Genomic DNA, 15,718 nt, shown 5'->3' on the forward strand with positions numbered 1-15,718 from the left:
ATTCTATTCTGCCTCCTGCATCAGAGTGCTTCCCTCCTCAAAGTTCTGCTTTGGACGGCGCTGTTAATTTACAGCCTGTTATCCTACCCTCCAGAACATCACAGTTTTCCTGCAGTCCTTTGCTATCTTGCACTACATCTATGATGGAAATGGACTTACTTCTTAGGAGCAAAGGCTTTGAATCCAGTTCCAGATTCCGGGAGCCAGTCTTTGGAGGGGTGTACTGTCACGGTTCGCTCCCTGCACTCTCGTGCCCACCACCAGAGGGGTGCATAGTGTGACTTTCCTGTGTACTAATAAGCTTCCAAGTACTCCCCTGCATGCATATCCTGACTTCCATCCATTTGGTCACTATTTGGGAATTGACATCCATTCCAAATCAATGCAAGGTTTTGTGAAAGCCAGCCTGCTCATGCTTGAAGCCTGCCTTCTAATGTTTGACACTCTGTTACCTAGAATTCCCTACTCACTGCTTCGTCTCCACCCCTGCAGGCCAAGGATGGGTGGAGGAATTCAGCTCACCTGTGGCTGGCTGCTGCTAGTCTGCCCACACCTGATGCATATGATTACTGTGAGCTCGTTTAAGCTCCAGGTCCCTCCAGTCCAGGGTTGGACTTAATAGCTATGTACCGGTGAGATTGACCTGTGTTTCCTGAACTTTTGTTATCCTTGTTACCAGAATTCCTGAGCTATAGCTATTCCTTGTGCCTGAATTAGCACTGCTTGCATTGCTACCTTGTTTCCTGAGTTCCTGAGCTATAGTTATTCTTTGTTCATGAGCTGCAGCTATTTCCTTATTTGCAGTGCTTGCAGTGCTCTCTTGGCTCCCTGTTTCCTGAGCTGTAGCTATTTCCTGTTTCCAGAACTAGCACTGCCTGTCAGTGCTACTTAGATTCCAGAGCTATAGCTATTCCTTGTGCATGAATTAGCACTGTTTGCAACACAGAGAGCATAAAAGAGTAATTGTTTTTCACTCGTTTCAACTCACGACTGTATCGATACCCACCATCTGGTCCTGTATGTCATTACGACATTATATGCTACTGATTAATCATTTCTATCTATTATCCTAATTATTAAGAAACATTGGAACATTCTACAACTCGACCCATCACTAGGAAAAATATTGGGACACCATCCCAATATAACTTACCGGAGAGCAAAGAACTTAGCCGATAAAATCACACATAGCCATTTCAAAGAAACGAGAACTGCCACATGGCTATTAAGAGAAGGATTTTGGCCATGCAAACAATGTAAGGCATGCAAAATTGCGAAAAATATGACAGAACTGGAAACTCAGCAAGGAACCAAATGGAAAATAAAACAATATTTAACCTGTAAGAGCAATTTTGTCATCTACATGGTAGAATGTCCATGTAAACTACGCTACATTGGAAGCACAATTTTTGAGGTCAAGAAAAGAATACTTGAACACATCCGAGCCACCATACACAAGGATCACTCAAATGCAATAGCGAAGCATATGGAGAAAGAACACGACAGTCAGTGGGAATGTCTTAGATTTTGGGCAAATACCCCCACCAGAAAGGGGAGGAAACCGTGAAAGAACATTGCGTCAAAAAGAATCACGACACATAGTGGCATTCAGAACCCTTGATCTGAGAGGGCTCAACCAGAATGAAGAACTCCACGTGCACCTTTGAAACATTTTTTCAAAATATCTCAAAAGCAAATTAATGTCAAGATGAAGAATCAATTAATCGTAACATCGAACTGAGCAAAGAGTAAAATGATACTAGAATCATGTATGAATAAATAATTTTCAGCTCACCAGGGAGCGAAACGGGACATTCAAATAAATAAAAATCAAGACATAGTAAAATGATACTAGAATCATGCATGAATGGGAAGTAACCATTACAAATGGAAATAAAAGAAGTCTTTTTTTCTGTTTTAGAGTAATCCCGTGACCAAGGTCAAAGTAGTCTGACCGAAACGCGTAGGGCATGGCGAAGAATGAATAAAACTGCCTGATTTACTTTGGAAATACAAGAGAGTGCGTCTTTATTTCGCTCTCGGGCGACAACTGATTCATAAATACCGGCGTGGCTCTGCCGGAAAAGAAACGCACCGCCCCTGTCAAAGAGCGCCAGCGTTACAACTTGGGCTGCACTTGGAAAATATATATATATATATATATATATATATATATATAGGTAAACAAACACGGGTCCTTCCAGGATCAATCCCTCAGTCAGGTGGTGCGTTTTGCCGGCGAACCCAGATCCGGTTGTATAAATATTCAAAAATCCAAAGGTAACGCACTCTCAGAGGTCAGCTCTTTATTCTTTCACAAAATCGCTACGCGTTTCGACACGCAATGTGTCTTGCTCACACGATCATGTGAGCAAGACACATTGCGTGTCGAAACACGTAGCGATTTTGTGAAAGAATAAAGAGCTGACCTCTGAGAGTGCGTTACCTTTGGATTTTTGAATATATATATATATATATATATATATATATATATATATATATATATATATATATATATATATATATATATATTGTTCATGTGTGTATTGTCTTCCCCTCCCTTTTGCTCCACCCCAGGCGTTGGTCTGGGCATGGGTGTATTGTAATCAAGCCCAATGATGAAGCATCTCACAATTTTGTGAGTGAGGGCAGTATTTTTTCACACAGCATGTGCCACCTCTTGATCACTATTCGCTACTCCTCCGTGTGTGTTACAGTTCTGTGATTGGGGAGGCCGGAGTAGAGAAATGTTGCCTCTCCTCCTTCTTAGTGTGTGAGATCAGTTCCACAGACCCTGCCTTTGCATGCATATCCTTTATGTGGATATTTGCAGTCAGTATCTGTAACAGCAATTGTGGGTGAAGAACTTACTGAGCTTTAGTCTTACCGTGTGGAGTTTCTGAGTGCTTTACCCCACATTCCCTTTATTGTTAATGTTGTTTTATATATACGTCTTGCACATCTGTTCTGGGTGTAGGTATTCTGAATGCTTAATCACCTCTTGAGGGCCTGTCCTTTCTGAGTCTTAGCTATCTTGTTCCTTTGTGCAGGCTTCCCCTTGGATCCCGTTTTCTCCTATGACTTCCTGTGGGATCCTGGGCAGCACTGTACTCCTCGTTTTTCTTACGTTTTCTACCCAGTCGACAGTCTTTGCCCAAGTTCCTGACTGTGTCCCAGACAGTCCCGGACAGTCCCTGACAATATACTATGACAGGAAACATGGGGTCAAACACAACAAGTTAAAGGTTGGAAAGAGGGTTAGAATTAAGATACCCGGTGTAGTTCCAAAGGGAGTTAGTTCTTACGTTGAACCTAAACACATTAAACAAGTGTTAAATAATACAGTCAGATTAGAAGATGGTAAGGTGTGGAATTTAGAGAGAGTAGCTTTGTGTTCTGAACAATGCAGAATAGAAATGTCAGGGAAATAAAATGGTAGGATACACAATCTGGAAGAAGATATTGTTACTACAGGGCACCATGAGAACAACGGAATAACACAGAGGGGTAGTCAAGTGGAAGATCAATCAAGGGGTGGTGAAGAAAACCTGGGATAAGAAGATAGTGGAATTGATTTAAATTCTATTACTGTGCTTTCCACTGATGCATTGACTAGAAGAGATTAATTAAGTGTCCCATGAAGCTAGGTGATTCTCCTTGTGATTAATGATTTAAGCTGGAGTACATGCCTGGTTTTTTCCCATAGGCTATATGGTGAATTTCTCCATTTATAATGTATCAATGCAATGATTGTACTTTTTCAATGTGATGTATTTAAGGGTTTTTCTCAGGGGTGGGTAATAAATTCCGCTCTGCCTTTGGACTTCGCTGAATTTTGCCCACTTTGCGTTCTGCTTAGAGCGCAGAGTTCTAACAAAACTTTGTCAACCGCTGTATGGCAGAGCATTTTCTCGTTTGCGACTTGCCAACGCTAAGTTAGTGAATGCAAGCATTCCCTAGCCCTTTGTGCCCCCTAGATGATTAATCGGGGGCGAGAACACCTCCAGGCAAGATTTCTCAAAGTGGACAGTCACAGCAGGTTGTGACCGTTCACGCTATGCTGCCGCTTGAGTAGAAAATCTGCTCACCTGCAGAAAGAAGCAGCTCCCTCCGGCTCTTTTTGGCGCGCCACGTGGTGCTAAAATAAGCATGAACAGTGCAACATGCCGCATTCCGCCCACTTACGTAACTTGCTGCATTTTTATGTAACTTTGTGGAGTTCTGCAGAGTGAAACTCTTTGAGTTCCAGCCACCCCTAATTTTTAGCTATGTTTAAAAGGGAGGCGATTTGTAGAGGTGATGTAATAGAAGTAATCAGTAGAACATAGACTGTTGAAGTTAGAATGTGAGAAATGACAGTTGGAGAAATCAGTTGCTTTGAAGACGCAGAGCGCTTGGTCGCATATTAAAGGAGCCTATTTAACTTCCATAGTGTAGCATGTTAATACAGTAAGGGTAACTTGCCTTAAGCATGTAAGGATTCTGTCTTGAGCTAACTCCTAAGTTTTTGCCGTTTATGTAGCATTAGCTTAAAATCTTGTTGAGGTGTGAGGTCTATATTCCTGACTCCCTATTTATTAATTTCTGGTTAAATGGTTAGCCTTACCCTTGTGTGCAAATCACAGTGGTAACAAGAGAGAGACCTAACATAAGTCAGGCCCACCATTGTGTGTATAAGTACTTTGGGACAGATGTACAATGCATTTTTATGCTTGCAAACGGCCCGATTCACAGAATCGGGCCGTTTGCAACCGGATTAATGCTTTTTCAAATGTGCAAAATGCAATTCAGTAACTTGTTACCGAATTGCATTTTGCAGTTGTGATTCGGTATTTGCAAGAGGTGTGTTTGGGGCGTTCCTTCCAAATACCAAATCGGTATGGTATGTATTACTGTTTTGTTACCGAATTCTGGTTGCAAAACAGTAATACTTTACCACCAGTTTAAAACTGGAGAACCCATTTGCAAAGGTGATGGGGTTTCCAAGGGACCTCTTCTCCCTTGAGAATGTAAATACAAATATTTTTTAGGAGCAGGCAGTGGTACCACGGACCACTGTCTACTCTCAAAAATGAAACTTCAAGGTTTCATCTTTTTCTTTTTAAATACATACCATTTTCCTTTAAGGCTGCATTAAAAAACAAATTGCTTTATTAAAAAGCAATCACAGACATGGCGGTCTGCTGTCCTCAGCAGGCCACCATCCCTGTCATGGCTGAGATTCCTAATGGGTCGAAAACTGCAACCTATCACATTAGTATTCATGAGGTAGGTCTAGTTGCGACCCACGAGGCATTTCTAATTCATTAATTTATTTTGTTTTATAAAGTGTGAACATGACCATCGCAATATCAGAGCGCTGTACAGAGGGAGGGCTGCTGAGGGTTGCAGTGAGGTAAGAACAAACTAAGATACGTTGTACATAGAAGCAAGATATAACACAGTAGGATACAGTATCAAATAGGGAGGGATAAAATCTTCTACATAGTTCTTTTATGCAGTATGTTTTTCTAGCAGTACAGCTTTGACTTCCTTCTTGAAAAGCTTGAGTGAGGTAATTGCTCTTGTTGAGCTGGTAGGGAGTTCCAAGTTTTGGGGGCAGATCCGGCGAAAGTGCGACTGTGGGTTTTCCTTTCTTGAATCTGGAAGGTTCAAGTATGAGGGATTTAGTACTTCTAGAATCCCTTCTGTGTCTTGATAGCTTGATCCTATTTGCCAAATATTTTGGGCTAAAATTGTGAAGAGCATTGTGTGTTATGCATGCCACCTTCAGTTGAATTCTGGCTTCAACTGGGAGCCAGTTGAGAGCGCTGAGTGATGGCGAGATGTGATCGTAGTGACGTGTGCCTGTTAAAAGTCTTGCTGCTGCATGCAATGTTGCTTTCATTGGGGCTAGATTGGCTTTGGGTAGACCTATGAGCATGGCATTCGCATACTCCAGTCTTGAAAGTGCTAGCGATTGAATAGCTGTTTTTGGGTCTCCTGGCAGTATGAATGGTTTCAGTTTTCTTAGAAGGTACAGATGTAGGTTAGCACTTCTGGTGGCATCTTGCATGAGGGCTTGTATGTTTAGAAGGTGTTACAGGTGTCCATCAAGTTGTTATTGATTGTGAGTTCTGCAGGTTTTCCTGATTGTTGTTTTATTATCTCAAATAGTTTATTGGACTTGTTCTTGGCTCTGTCTAATTGAGTTCTGAATGCTGTTGTCTTGGCATTCAAGACAGCCTTTTTGCATGAGATTCTTTGCATTCTCAGCTGTTCAAGGAGGGTAGTGTTTGGTTCCTTCCTCCAAAGTTTTTCCAGGTGTCTACGTTTTCTTCTTTCATTGTTTATGTACTGGCTGAACCACGGTACTGGAGGTTTTATCTTCTGCCTTTTTAGATGTAATGGGGCAGCCTTCTGAACTTTTTCGCACCTCTACAATAGCAATATCACCGAAAAAGTTCAGAAGGCTGCCCCATTACATCTAAAAAGGCAGAAGATGAAACCTCCAGAACCGATGTTTGGTCTGTCCGAGGTTCCAATGCAGTGTGGCAAAGCCCCATCAATTCTGTTCTGTGTACTTTTTCGTAGTCCCTCATCGTATTTTTTCTCTTCATGTTCAACACTTGAGTTTAGTTTATTGTGTGGATATTTGGAAGAGAATTTGATGATGATCTGACCAGTCTGTTGGGAGATGTCTAGTATGTTTACTGATTCATGTTTAGTGATGATGAGATCCAGAGTGGCACCTTTGTTTTGTGTTGGTTTGTTGTGTGCTTGTATCATATTGAGTTCCCGCAGCAGGTTACTGAGTGCAGCCACTGTGGGGCCTTTGTCATTGTTCCAGTGGAGGTTGAAGTCTCCTAATAATATTGTATTAGAGAGTGAAGCTGCATTGATTGTGTTTTTTTCCATTTCCTAATTCCAATACAGAGAGATTCGCAATTAGGAAATTGTTTTTCCTAATCTTTGTACGTCTGTCCATATATTCTCAGGGCCCATGTTTTTTGTCATTATGTTGGTTCATGTGAAACACAGAGATGCACATGATGCCCATAGACCATCTATCTATACCGCCTCGCTTATTAAATTAAGTAAACATAAGCCCCTCTTCTTAGTGACATTTGTTAGGCAAAATATGTTTTCCCTGCAAAGTTCTAGCACACTTCATTTTGCATCATTTTATTTCAATCAGAGCTGGATAACCACTGAAGCCGTAAGCTCAGAAAAGTGTCCCACCTTTTACTCAGCAGCACCACATGGATTCTCATTTAGGTACAGATAGGTCGACTTAGAACAAAGGCCCAGAAGAACTCAGAACCACATACTGAGCCGCATGGTTATGTTACTTTGTTGTAAATGTGAATGTAGATTACTTAGATTAGCATGAGGACAATGTACCCTCATACACAAATTGTGGCATGCTCCATCATAGGGAACGGACCACTTTCCAGTACCCTATGGAGCATGCCACAATTTTTGATTGAGAGTACTTATTCCAAATAAATACATATTTCATTGGAACATGAGTCACACCTACGTCTCTCCTTTCGCTACACTTAGTTTAGCATGTATGAGTCTATGGTTTGGAGGATATCTTAGCAGACGGTTATCCTCTCTCTCCCCTTTTTCGTGTATAAAAAAGAAAGTACTGCTACTGGATTCAAGCTAGCCTTGCTGATGAGGGCTGTTAGCCCGAAACTGGTCCCAGGATGCTTGTTTCCGGTCCAGGGAAGACATGGCTTGGCAGTTCAAGCTGGAATGTTCCCATGAGGCATAGGGTAAGACTGATTTGCATATAGCTGCGTTTGTACTGGGGTGGCGCAATGAGCTAAAGAACAATGATGGATTCAACCCAGATCTGTGAGTTGGGGTGAGTGTCTGAAAAGTTTCAGCGCTCCGTCCATCATCTCCTTGTGTTTGCCTTGTTTGCCGTAAAAAAGAAAGTACAACAGGCTCACAGAGACATCTTTACTTTCCGCATTTTCCACTCCTTGTTCTTCCCCAAACCTCCAGCACCAAGTTGGAGTCTGCCCAAGGTGTTAAGAGTGGAACTAATGGAATTAAGGGTCACATTTATAAAGCACCAGAAGCCCAGAAAGAGGCGCTAAACCTTTAATATGTGCTTTCGCTTTTGTTACCCTGACATTTTGATGAACTGACCTCCGTGGCTAACAACTAGTTCAATGGGTGAATTGTGCGTTATTATTGCAGTGAAGGGAAACTCGAACATTTAATCGAAGCTCACATAATTCATCAACAAAATGTGCAAGTACACCACGCAGGAGCTAGGGATGAATGGGATTGCTGATCCTGGCGCAGTCACTTTTAATTTACTTTGAGTATAATTAATTCGAGTTATACAGTAAACATCAACAAAAGCAGCTCGATGACATTTCAGGAACTCATTTGTTGAAATGTCACCATAACACCTGGCGACCCAGACGTTCAAAATAGTGCACACTGAGTATAATAGGGCACACAACGCAGCTTCTTTTTTTTTTAAAAAAACGTTTTTATTGATGAGTTATCTGACATTTTACCTGGCTTTCTAAAATCCCATTAAAGTGCTCATTCACAGTCAACAATAAGACAAGTAAACAATAGTGAGATAGCCACTTCAAACCCAAACCTGCAAATAGACAGGACTGCATGACAGCACGGCTTTCCATTGTATAGACAAAAGCAACAATGAAAGATAGATATCCGACTGAAATTCACATGATAAATATAAGAAATATATTATTTTAGGATATTAAAAAAAATAAGTATCATAAAGCCTATGAATAAAACAGCTGAAATATGAACACTTTCAGAAAAAGGTGCACATTCTACAGTACTGCATTTTCAACCCTGGATTTGTAGAAAGTATTATGAGGAGTATGTTGATTTATTGAATCTTCCTTCAGAGAGTCCTCAGAGGATTCAGCCCAGCTAGGCGAAATCGCCTCAAATGACCACCGCGGTTGCCATGGTAGCTGAGCGAACAGCTCTATAGAGTCACACACAGCTATCCCTTTCTTTTGGTGGGCTAAGACTTGCCTTTGACGCAGTGTCTAAATGAGGTAATCCTATAGTAACCATAGAATAGTCATTCGCAACCATTTTAGCGTCTTTCTTTAGGCTCTTCATCCGGTCCAACTGCATTTGACTGGAGTTGTAAGCCAAGGCGGGAATAGTGTTCACCAGTATCAGCTGCAAGGGCTTCTTCTCCTCCTTGTACCGACACTGGATGTACCGTGAAAACGCAGAGCGGTACGTTTTGTTGAAAAGTGTATAGACCAGTGGGTTGACTGCTGAAGAGAGGTAGCCAATCCAGACAAACACCTTAAGTAGTTCTCCAATGATGTGCTCATTGCAGGCCTCCTTGCAGATGACTGCCAAAACATTGGTGATGAAAAATGGGCACCACATCACAACGAACAGGAAGAAGACGATGCCCAGAACCTTGGACGCTTTCTGCTCGTTATTGATTGACTGCATCGTCCTCCTGCCATAGGGAGCCAACTCTTTGTTCAATGAGCGCTGGAAGAGTTTCTCAGAAGAGAGTGAGCTTTGAGGCAGAAAACTGAACAAGGCTAGTTTGCTCTTCGCGCCCAGGTCATTGAAGCATAAAGTTGCTTCTTTCTGCAGAGACCGTATAGTTAAGAAATAGGTGACCAACATGATTACCAATGGTATGAAAAATGAGACAAAAGAGCCGACCAGGATGAAATATTCATCAGATAGCGAACAGTTTTCTTGCGTGAATACTTTGCTGTCATCTTGCAGGCCAAACACAGGAACAGGCATGGAGATACCTGGAGGAAGAGAAGCAAGAAACATGTTAATGCTGTGATTATGACTACATGGTAGGATGCTATATGTTATGTAACAGCTGATTAGAGGATGGTCATTCTAATTTTACAGCTGCCTGTGGACAACATTACTAATAACTGTGGAAGAGACACTTATAATGAATCTGTGAACCCTGAGAAAGAGAGCATGAAGTTTGACAGTAAAAATGTCTCATATTTTCAATCTAATGATGTCATAACATTTTGGCACGTCCCAATTCCCCGCCCCATGCATGCAGAAGTGCTCCCTTCCTTCCACCCATGTACCCACCTTCAGAAATTGTATTTCCCATGCACTGTGCTACCCCATCTCAAAGCTTGAATTTTGGGGGTGTCCATGACCTAAGATCACCTTTTAGGGGAGTCTGCCAGTCATCACTATGCAGGCGTTTTGGGTTGTCAACAACTTGTTCCAACTACACCATACTAATGATTCACTACCCTATCCTGCCTATAGAATTTGGGGTGGGGGTCAATAAACCTTTTCTGACTAGACAGTACTGTAGCGAGCATGGGCACTGTAGCAAATATAATGGAGAGTCTGTAACCCATCCAAAGTAGACAATTTTCTTGTTTTACATGCCCTGGGTGGAAGTGTCATCCTAGCGAGAATATGCATGGTGCATAACTGTGTCATCGAGAGTAACATATGTGCAACTTCAACTTTTTCTCATTTAGTTAGCAAGTTCCAGTGTATTGAGGATGATCACCCAGAAGGTATTTAGGTCATCCATTCTCAATTAAACACTTTGCACCATGAGAAACTGTTACTGATGGCTCTTGTCCTCCTCACTTTTTAGCAGTGTGAGGCACAGGGCCTTGTGCTATTGAGAAAGACATGATCCATTGGACCTGTTGAGGGAACAGCTCATAGGATTATTTTGTCCAAAGTCTATTTGTTCATTGTTCCCTTTAAAGAATATACTGCTTCAACTGTAGAATAGATTGATCTACAACACATGCCAATCCATAGAGTCACAATGTTGGCAGAAGGATATGTTCCTGTGGTATATCCCTTTAGGAAATGGAAGTCTGTGATTTTGAGATCAGTGGCAGTGTAAGCCCCAGACTCTTGCAACGATGTACACTGGAAGCCATTAAAGGATAGCTTGCCTTAGGCAGAAGACGTACAGGGGAATGTATGAGTGTCTAGGTGCCGGGAGAATGTCAAGCATGTCAGCATAAACTGTCCTGCATGCAACGAAAGGCAAAAAAGTAGGAGACATGGCACAACCAAAACATACTCAAATCTCTCAGAGTTTCATTGAACCACTGCTCCAGGGCTAGGCCTAGGGTAAGATTAATGGTCAGTATGAGAAGGAGAAAAGCACCATAAAATAGGTATGGACACAGGTTGTGGGTGATAACATCAAATGCTGTTACATCGAGGAATGTTATTTTTGATCTTTTCTTGCACGAACACTTGCTTATCATTAGTTGACTTATCAGTAGTCCTGACTGAATAACCTCAAATGGCCATCTTCCGGATAGTTGGCTATCTTGGTCGACTTTTCTGGCCCACTTCTCCTCTAGTCCGTCGCCTATGTCACTGTTACAGCCGTACAGCTTTGGAAGGGATGATACACTGAAATTGCCGGTGTGGCACTCAATGGAGTTCTGGGGATGTGTGGCTTAGTGGGGAGAATAGTTCATAAGAACTAAGATTGAGTGCAGGTCTGCAAACATTTATGTGGGAACAGACAAGGGCTCATCTTCACTGATTTCAGGAAAAATGTAACTAGAAAATCACCACAATGCCGGATCAGCCAAGCCTAAAGCTGGCTACAGAGGGTAAAAGGTACCTTGGGATTTCAGGCAAAAATGGATAAAACAGTGAATGCAAATATGGCCTGTAAAGAATGATGGGGCATGTGTCTTACAGGATTAAACTTCTAATGTCTTCAGTAACTAACGTGTGGCAGCTTTGCGACTGGTATTGTACTTGGGCAGAAAAACTGGTCTGATGTTCTTCCAGTGATTGTAACCTTTCTCAATATGTTCCATTGTTGCAAGTGCAAATAGCTGGATTTAGGATTGCAAGCTGTTCACTAAATGTGGCCTTGAAATGCATTTACTCCCGCATAAAATACGACTTGAACCCATATTGTTATAGGGTATTGAACATTGGCAATGGAAGCATACCATTATGTTCAGTCATTACTTTGTTACATGAGTAATAGCTTTTAGGTCTACCTTGAGACTATTCGATAAATATCTGTCTATGTAAGAAAGTAGCTCTTGAATGGTTGACCTTTAATCATTTCAAATAACATTTTGGTAGCAAGGTGTTTTAATGGTTAGAGTTAAACAATTTCTTTTGACAAGTTAGTTCAATTAACATATACTACTTGGTGTGGATTTGCAATGAAATTCCTTCTCCTATTATTATTGAAATAATTTTTACTATTACACAGGAGTAAAGCCCATTCAGTGGGTGGGGAGTGCATGCCTCAAGATGTGGCTAGCTTTGAGAAATTGTAAGTGTCCCCGAAGACTCCTTTTTATGGTTCTTCATCTATTTTTTTCCACCCCGGAAATGGTTGGAGGTTTACTCCAGTGAAAAGCTGGAGTAAGCCTCTTTCCAGTGTGTGAAGGGTAACTGAAGCTGTAACTTTAAGGGGTTGTAGAAGAGGAGGTATAGATGGGTATGCCCAAACGTGAACCCCTTGTTCACTGTGTCACAAGAATTCACAAGAATCAGGCTGCACCTCACTGATAAGGTCCAATTAGACTGAAACTGGTCTGGAGTGACTTGTATTCGTCTCTCTAGAGGGGGCATAGACTGGCAATTCTGATTAGACTGTCCCTATCGGAGCAGGGCCTAGTTTGTATATCGCTCCTGTCTGGAGCGGTAAAGTGTGCAAAAAATGGTGGACTGGAATGTGGCCCAAGCAATTGCTAGAAGCGGAGTCTTTTACAAGTATTTCATCCTCTCCTTTTGTGTTTCAGGTTGACATGCTGGGTATCACAGGTATGCCCACACTTGGGTCCAGTGCTAGTTGTGAATAGGATTCAATCTGCACCTCACTGGTAAGATCAAATGGGACTGTAACCAACATGGAGATATTTTGGCTCCTCTATGCTGGAGAAGACCAAGTCTGATATGCAAATGTCTGGTTCTTTTCTGAAGCAGCAGAGTGGGCAACACTGATGGACTGGAATGCGGTCTGAGCAACTGCCAGCGCCCTCTGCAAGCTTTCCACGCTTCACCTTTTGTTTCAGTAAAGAAAGTTTGGGATTAGTATGCCATTTTCATTAAAACAAGAAGCTGCAGAGTTACTTAAAGTCATTGTTCCTTTGCAGCTTATGACCTTCAATAAATGCTCCTTTTAAATACAGTTTAAAGGATAATGAAAAAAATGGCCCCAGTGGCACTAGTGATACACCAGTGGGAGAAAGGGCTGCGCCGGAGAATGAAGAGTCACACAGGGGTAAAATGGAGAGGTTAGAGGAATGTGGAACAAATCACAGGAGAAAGAGGGAGGAGAGGGGTGGAGCAAGCAGGAGAGGGGAAGTGAAAGGGGTTGGGAAGCCTTGGGGAGCTGACAAAAAGATAGGACCCAATGCACTTCAATTGAAGCATTCCATTGGTGGAGGAAGCATACACCAAGCAGCCAGTAGCATTACGTGAGAGCTAAATAGTCCACTGGGTTGAGCCAAGAATGATTGACAAAGTCTCAAACCAAGAGCAGACAGAGGCTCGTTAGAAAAAGCCAAGGATTGAAATGGGTGGGCTCAAAGCCCACTGTAGACAATAAGTCTGTTTGACAGCCGCACGGTCGAAAGCCAGGCCTAAAAATCTAGTAAACTGTATCCAGATAAATGTCTCTTGAATAAGCATATGCTTGAATGTACATCTTTTAGGTAAGTCGGATGCTGCATTGGGTCATTTTATATGATGATTCAAACCATTTTAACCTGAAGCCGACCTAACAAAATGCTACCAGGTGTTCATATACACTGGCATTTTTAAAATATTTTTCAGTAAAACAGGTGCATTACTTATCACTTTATCAATAAAAAAATATGTAGTTGAAATGAGGGGACATTTTACCTATTGTAGGCCAATAGGCAATCATGTCTGGTTAAGAAGCAGTCAAGGCATCAGCCTCCAACAAGAGAAGCAATATGGTTAGAGGTTTTCCAGTGTGTGTTCCACAGAAATATCTGCTCATTTGAAAACAATGTCTGAGGTGTAACATAAATTAGCACAAACAATAAAATAAAATACTTTCAAGTCAAAGAAAGAATCATTCTTTCCATCCTGTTTAAACCATAGTCAATCACGCATGGCATTTTTACCATGCTGTAGACAAAAGCTACTCCCCAGTCATTAATTGGAGATATTAATACTGTTCGATAAAATGTTTCACCTGATTAGAAACCTGGATACCTAGCAATCCACAACTGACAGGCGCCCAACTGATCTTTGCAAAGTGGCTGCTACTGCTTTGCACCTCGTGAGTGATGTTTTTGTTGTAACATTTGATCCATTTCAGCTAAAAACATTTTTTTACTGAAATCTGGAAATTATGTAGCTGATAGTGAAATATCTGGCAAGCGATGTATTTCCATAATTACTTGAAAAACGCCATGGTTGCAGACTTATGTTGTTCTAGTGGCCAATGCTTGTAAGTCAATACGCTTGAATAGAATCAATTCTTCGATTAAGTGATTGAGTTAGCAGTGACAGCAGTGAGATGGACTTTGCATGACCATAACAGTAGAGCTGATCGTCCCAGGGCAACAAAGCATTTTCATTTGCCAAAAAACTCTTTATGATCCAGTACTTACATGAGCATATACTACTGCAATCTATACCATAGATTAAGAGAGCTATACACTGCCCCACCTATATAGAACTCCATTAGCTCCCTTGCCAGCCCACACCAACTTCAAAACCAGCTGTATCATTTACAATACCACCACAAACAGCACCAATGCTTATCTTGCAACCAGCTTACCATCTTAGACTCTTCTCACCACACCCACACCACCACAATACTGCAGACTAAGAAGTGTGAAAAAGAAACAGCAACGCGACAGGCTTTCTCCAACCATTGATTGGGTTCTTCTCTGAAGTGGCATAGTGGGCAACTATTGATGTACTGAAATGTGGTCTGAGGATCTGCCAGTGCCTTCTGCAAGCTTTCCACTCCTCACCTTTTGTTTCAGTCCCCAAAATGCTCCCGTATCCATCAGGACCGCCACAACTCAGCTCCAGTTTTAGAAAAGAGTAGAAGACGCACCGTGTTTCTGAACACTAGGTCACAATTCATTAACAATCCACAAACCAGCTGCCTCTATTGTCATTCTTTGACTTTCTGCTTTTCATTCACCTTGTACAGCACTCCACTGTCTTTTGGATGGGTTCATGCTATAGAAATACCACATATATAAATACACACATACATTGCAAATACTTGAGCGTATTCTTGAGCTTGTGAAACCAGAAGGTATTTGAAAGCAATAGTGGGCCTACCTGCTATGTAAACAGTCTCTCCCGTGTTTGTATCCTCATAGACAGAAGTGTGCTGTAGGGTATGGTTAAATGAATGCTGGAGCAATTTAAAAGGTTCTGAAATCTGAAGTAGTGCGGGCATAAAGCCTGATAAACATGATGAACGGTAAGCCTGTCAAAAATAATGGATATTTAAATACAGACTGTGCTATTAGAGATTGTATTTGTATAGTTCTGAGCACTTGTTTGTGAAAAGTATTATGTTCAGTAGCATGAACATCCTATCTGGGGTGTGCAGTGGTTCAGCCAGGCAGTGTGCCAACAATATTAAGTACCAACATTATTAACCGCAGATTCTGTTACAGAAATGTTCACTGAAAAAATAGGGGTATGTTTAGCAATATGAACAGATGATGCGTACTGACATGGGTACATAGAA

General features: G+C 41.6%; 1 protein-coding gene across 1 annotated transcript in view; it reads right to left on the reverse strand.

Annotated features, from left to right (window-relative positions):
* Positions 1-8,476: 8,476 nt before the first annotated feature.
* Positions 8,477-15,718, reverse strand: part of HTR2A (5-hydroxytryptamine receptor 2A) — a 359,985-nt gene continuing 352,743 nt past the window's right edge. The window contains exon 3 of the mRNA XM_085620418.1: positions 8,477-9,782. Coding sequence (XP_085476544.1) covers positions 8,983-9,782 — 800 coding nt within the window. The 3' untranslated portion in view covers positions 8,477-8,982. The remainder of the gene's footprint in view (positions 9,783-15,718) is intronic.

Source organism: Triturus cristatus, chromosome 8, assembly GCF_964204655.1.
Source record: "Triturus cristatus chromosome 8, aTriCri1.1, whole genome shotgun sequence".
Lineage (NCBI taxonomy): Eukaryota > Metazoa > Chordata > Amphibia > Caudata > Salamandridae > Triturus > Triturus cristatus.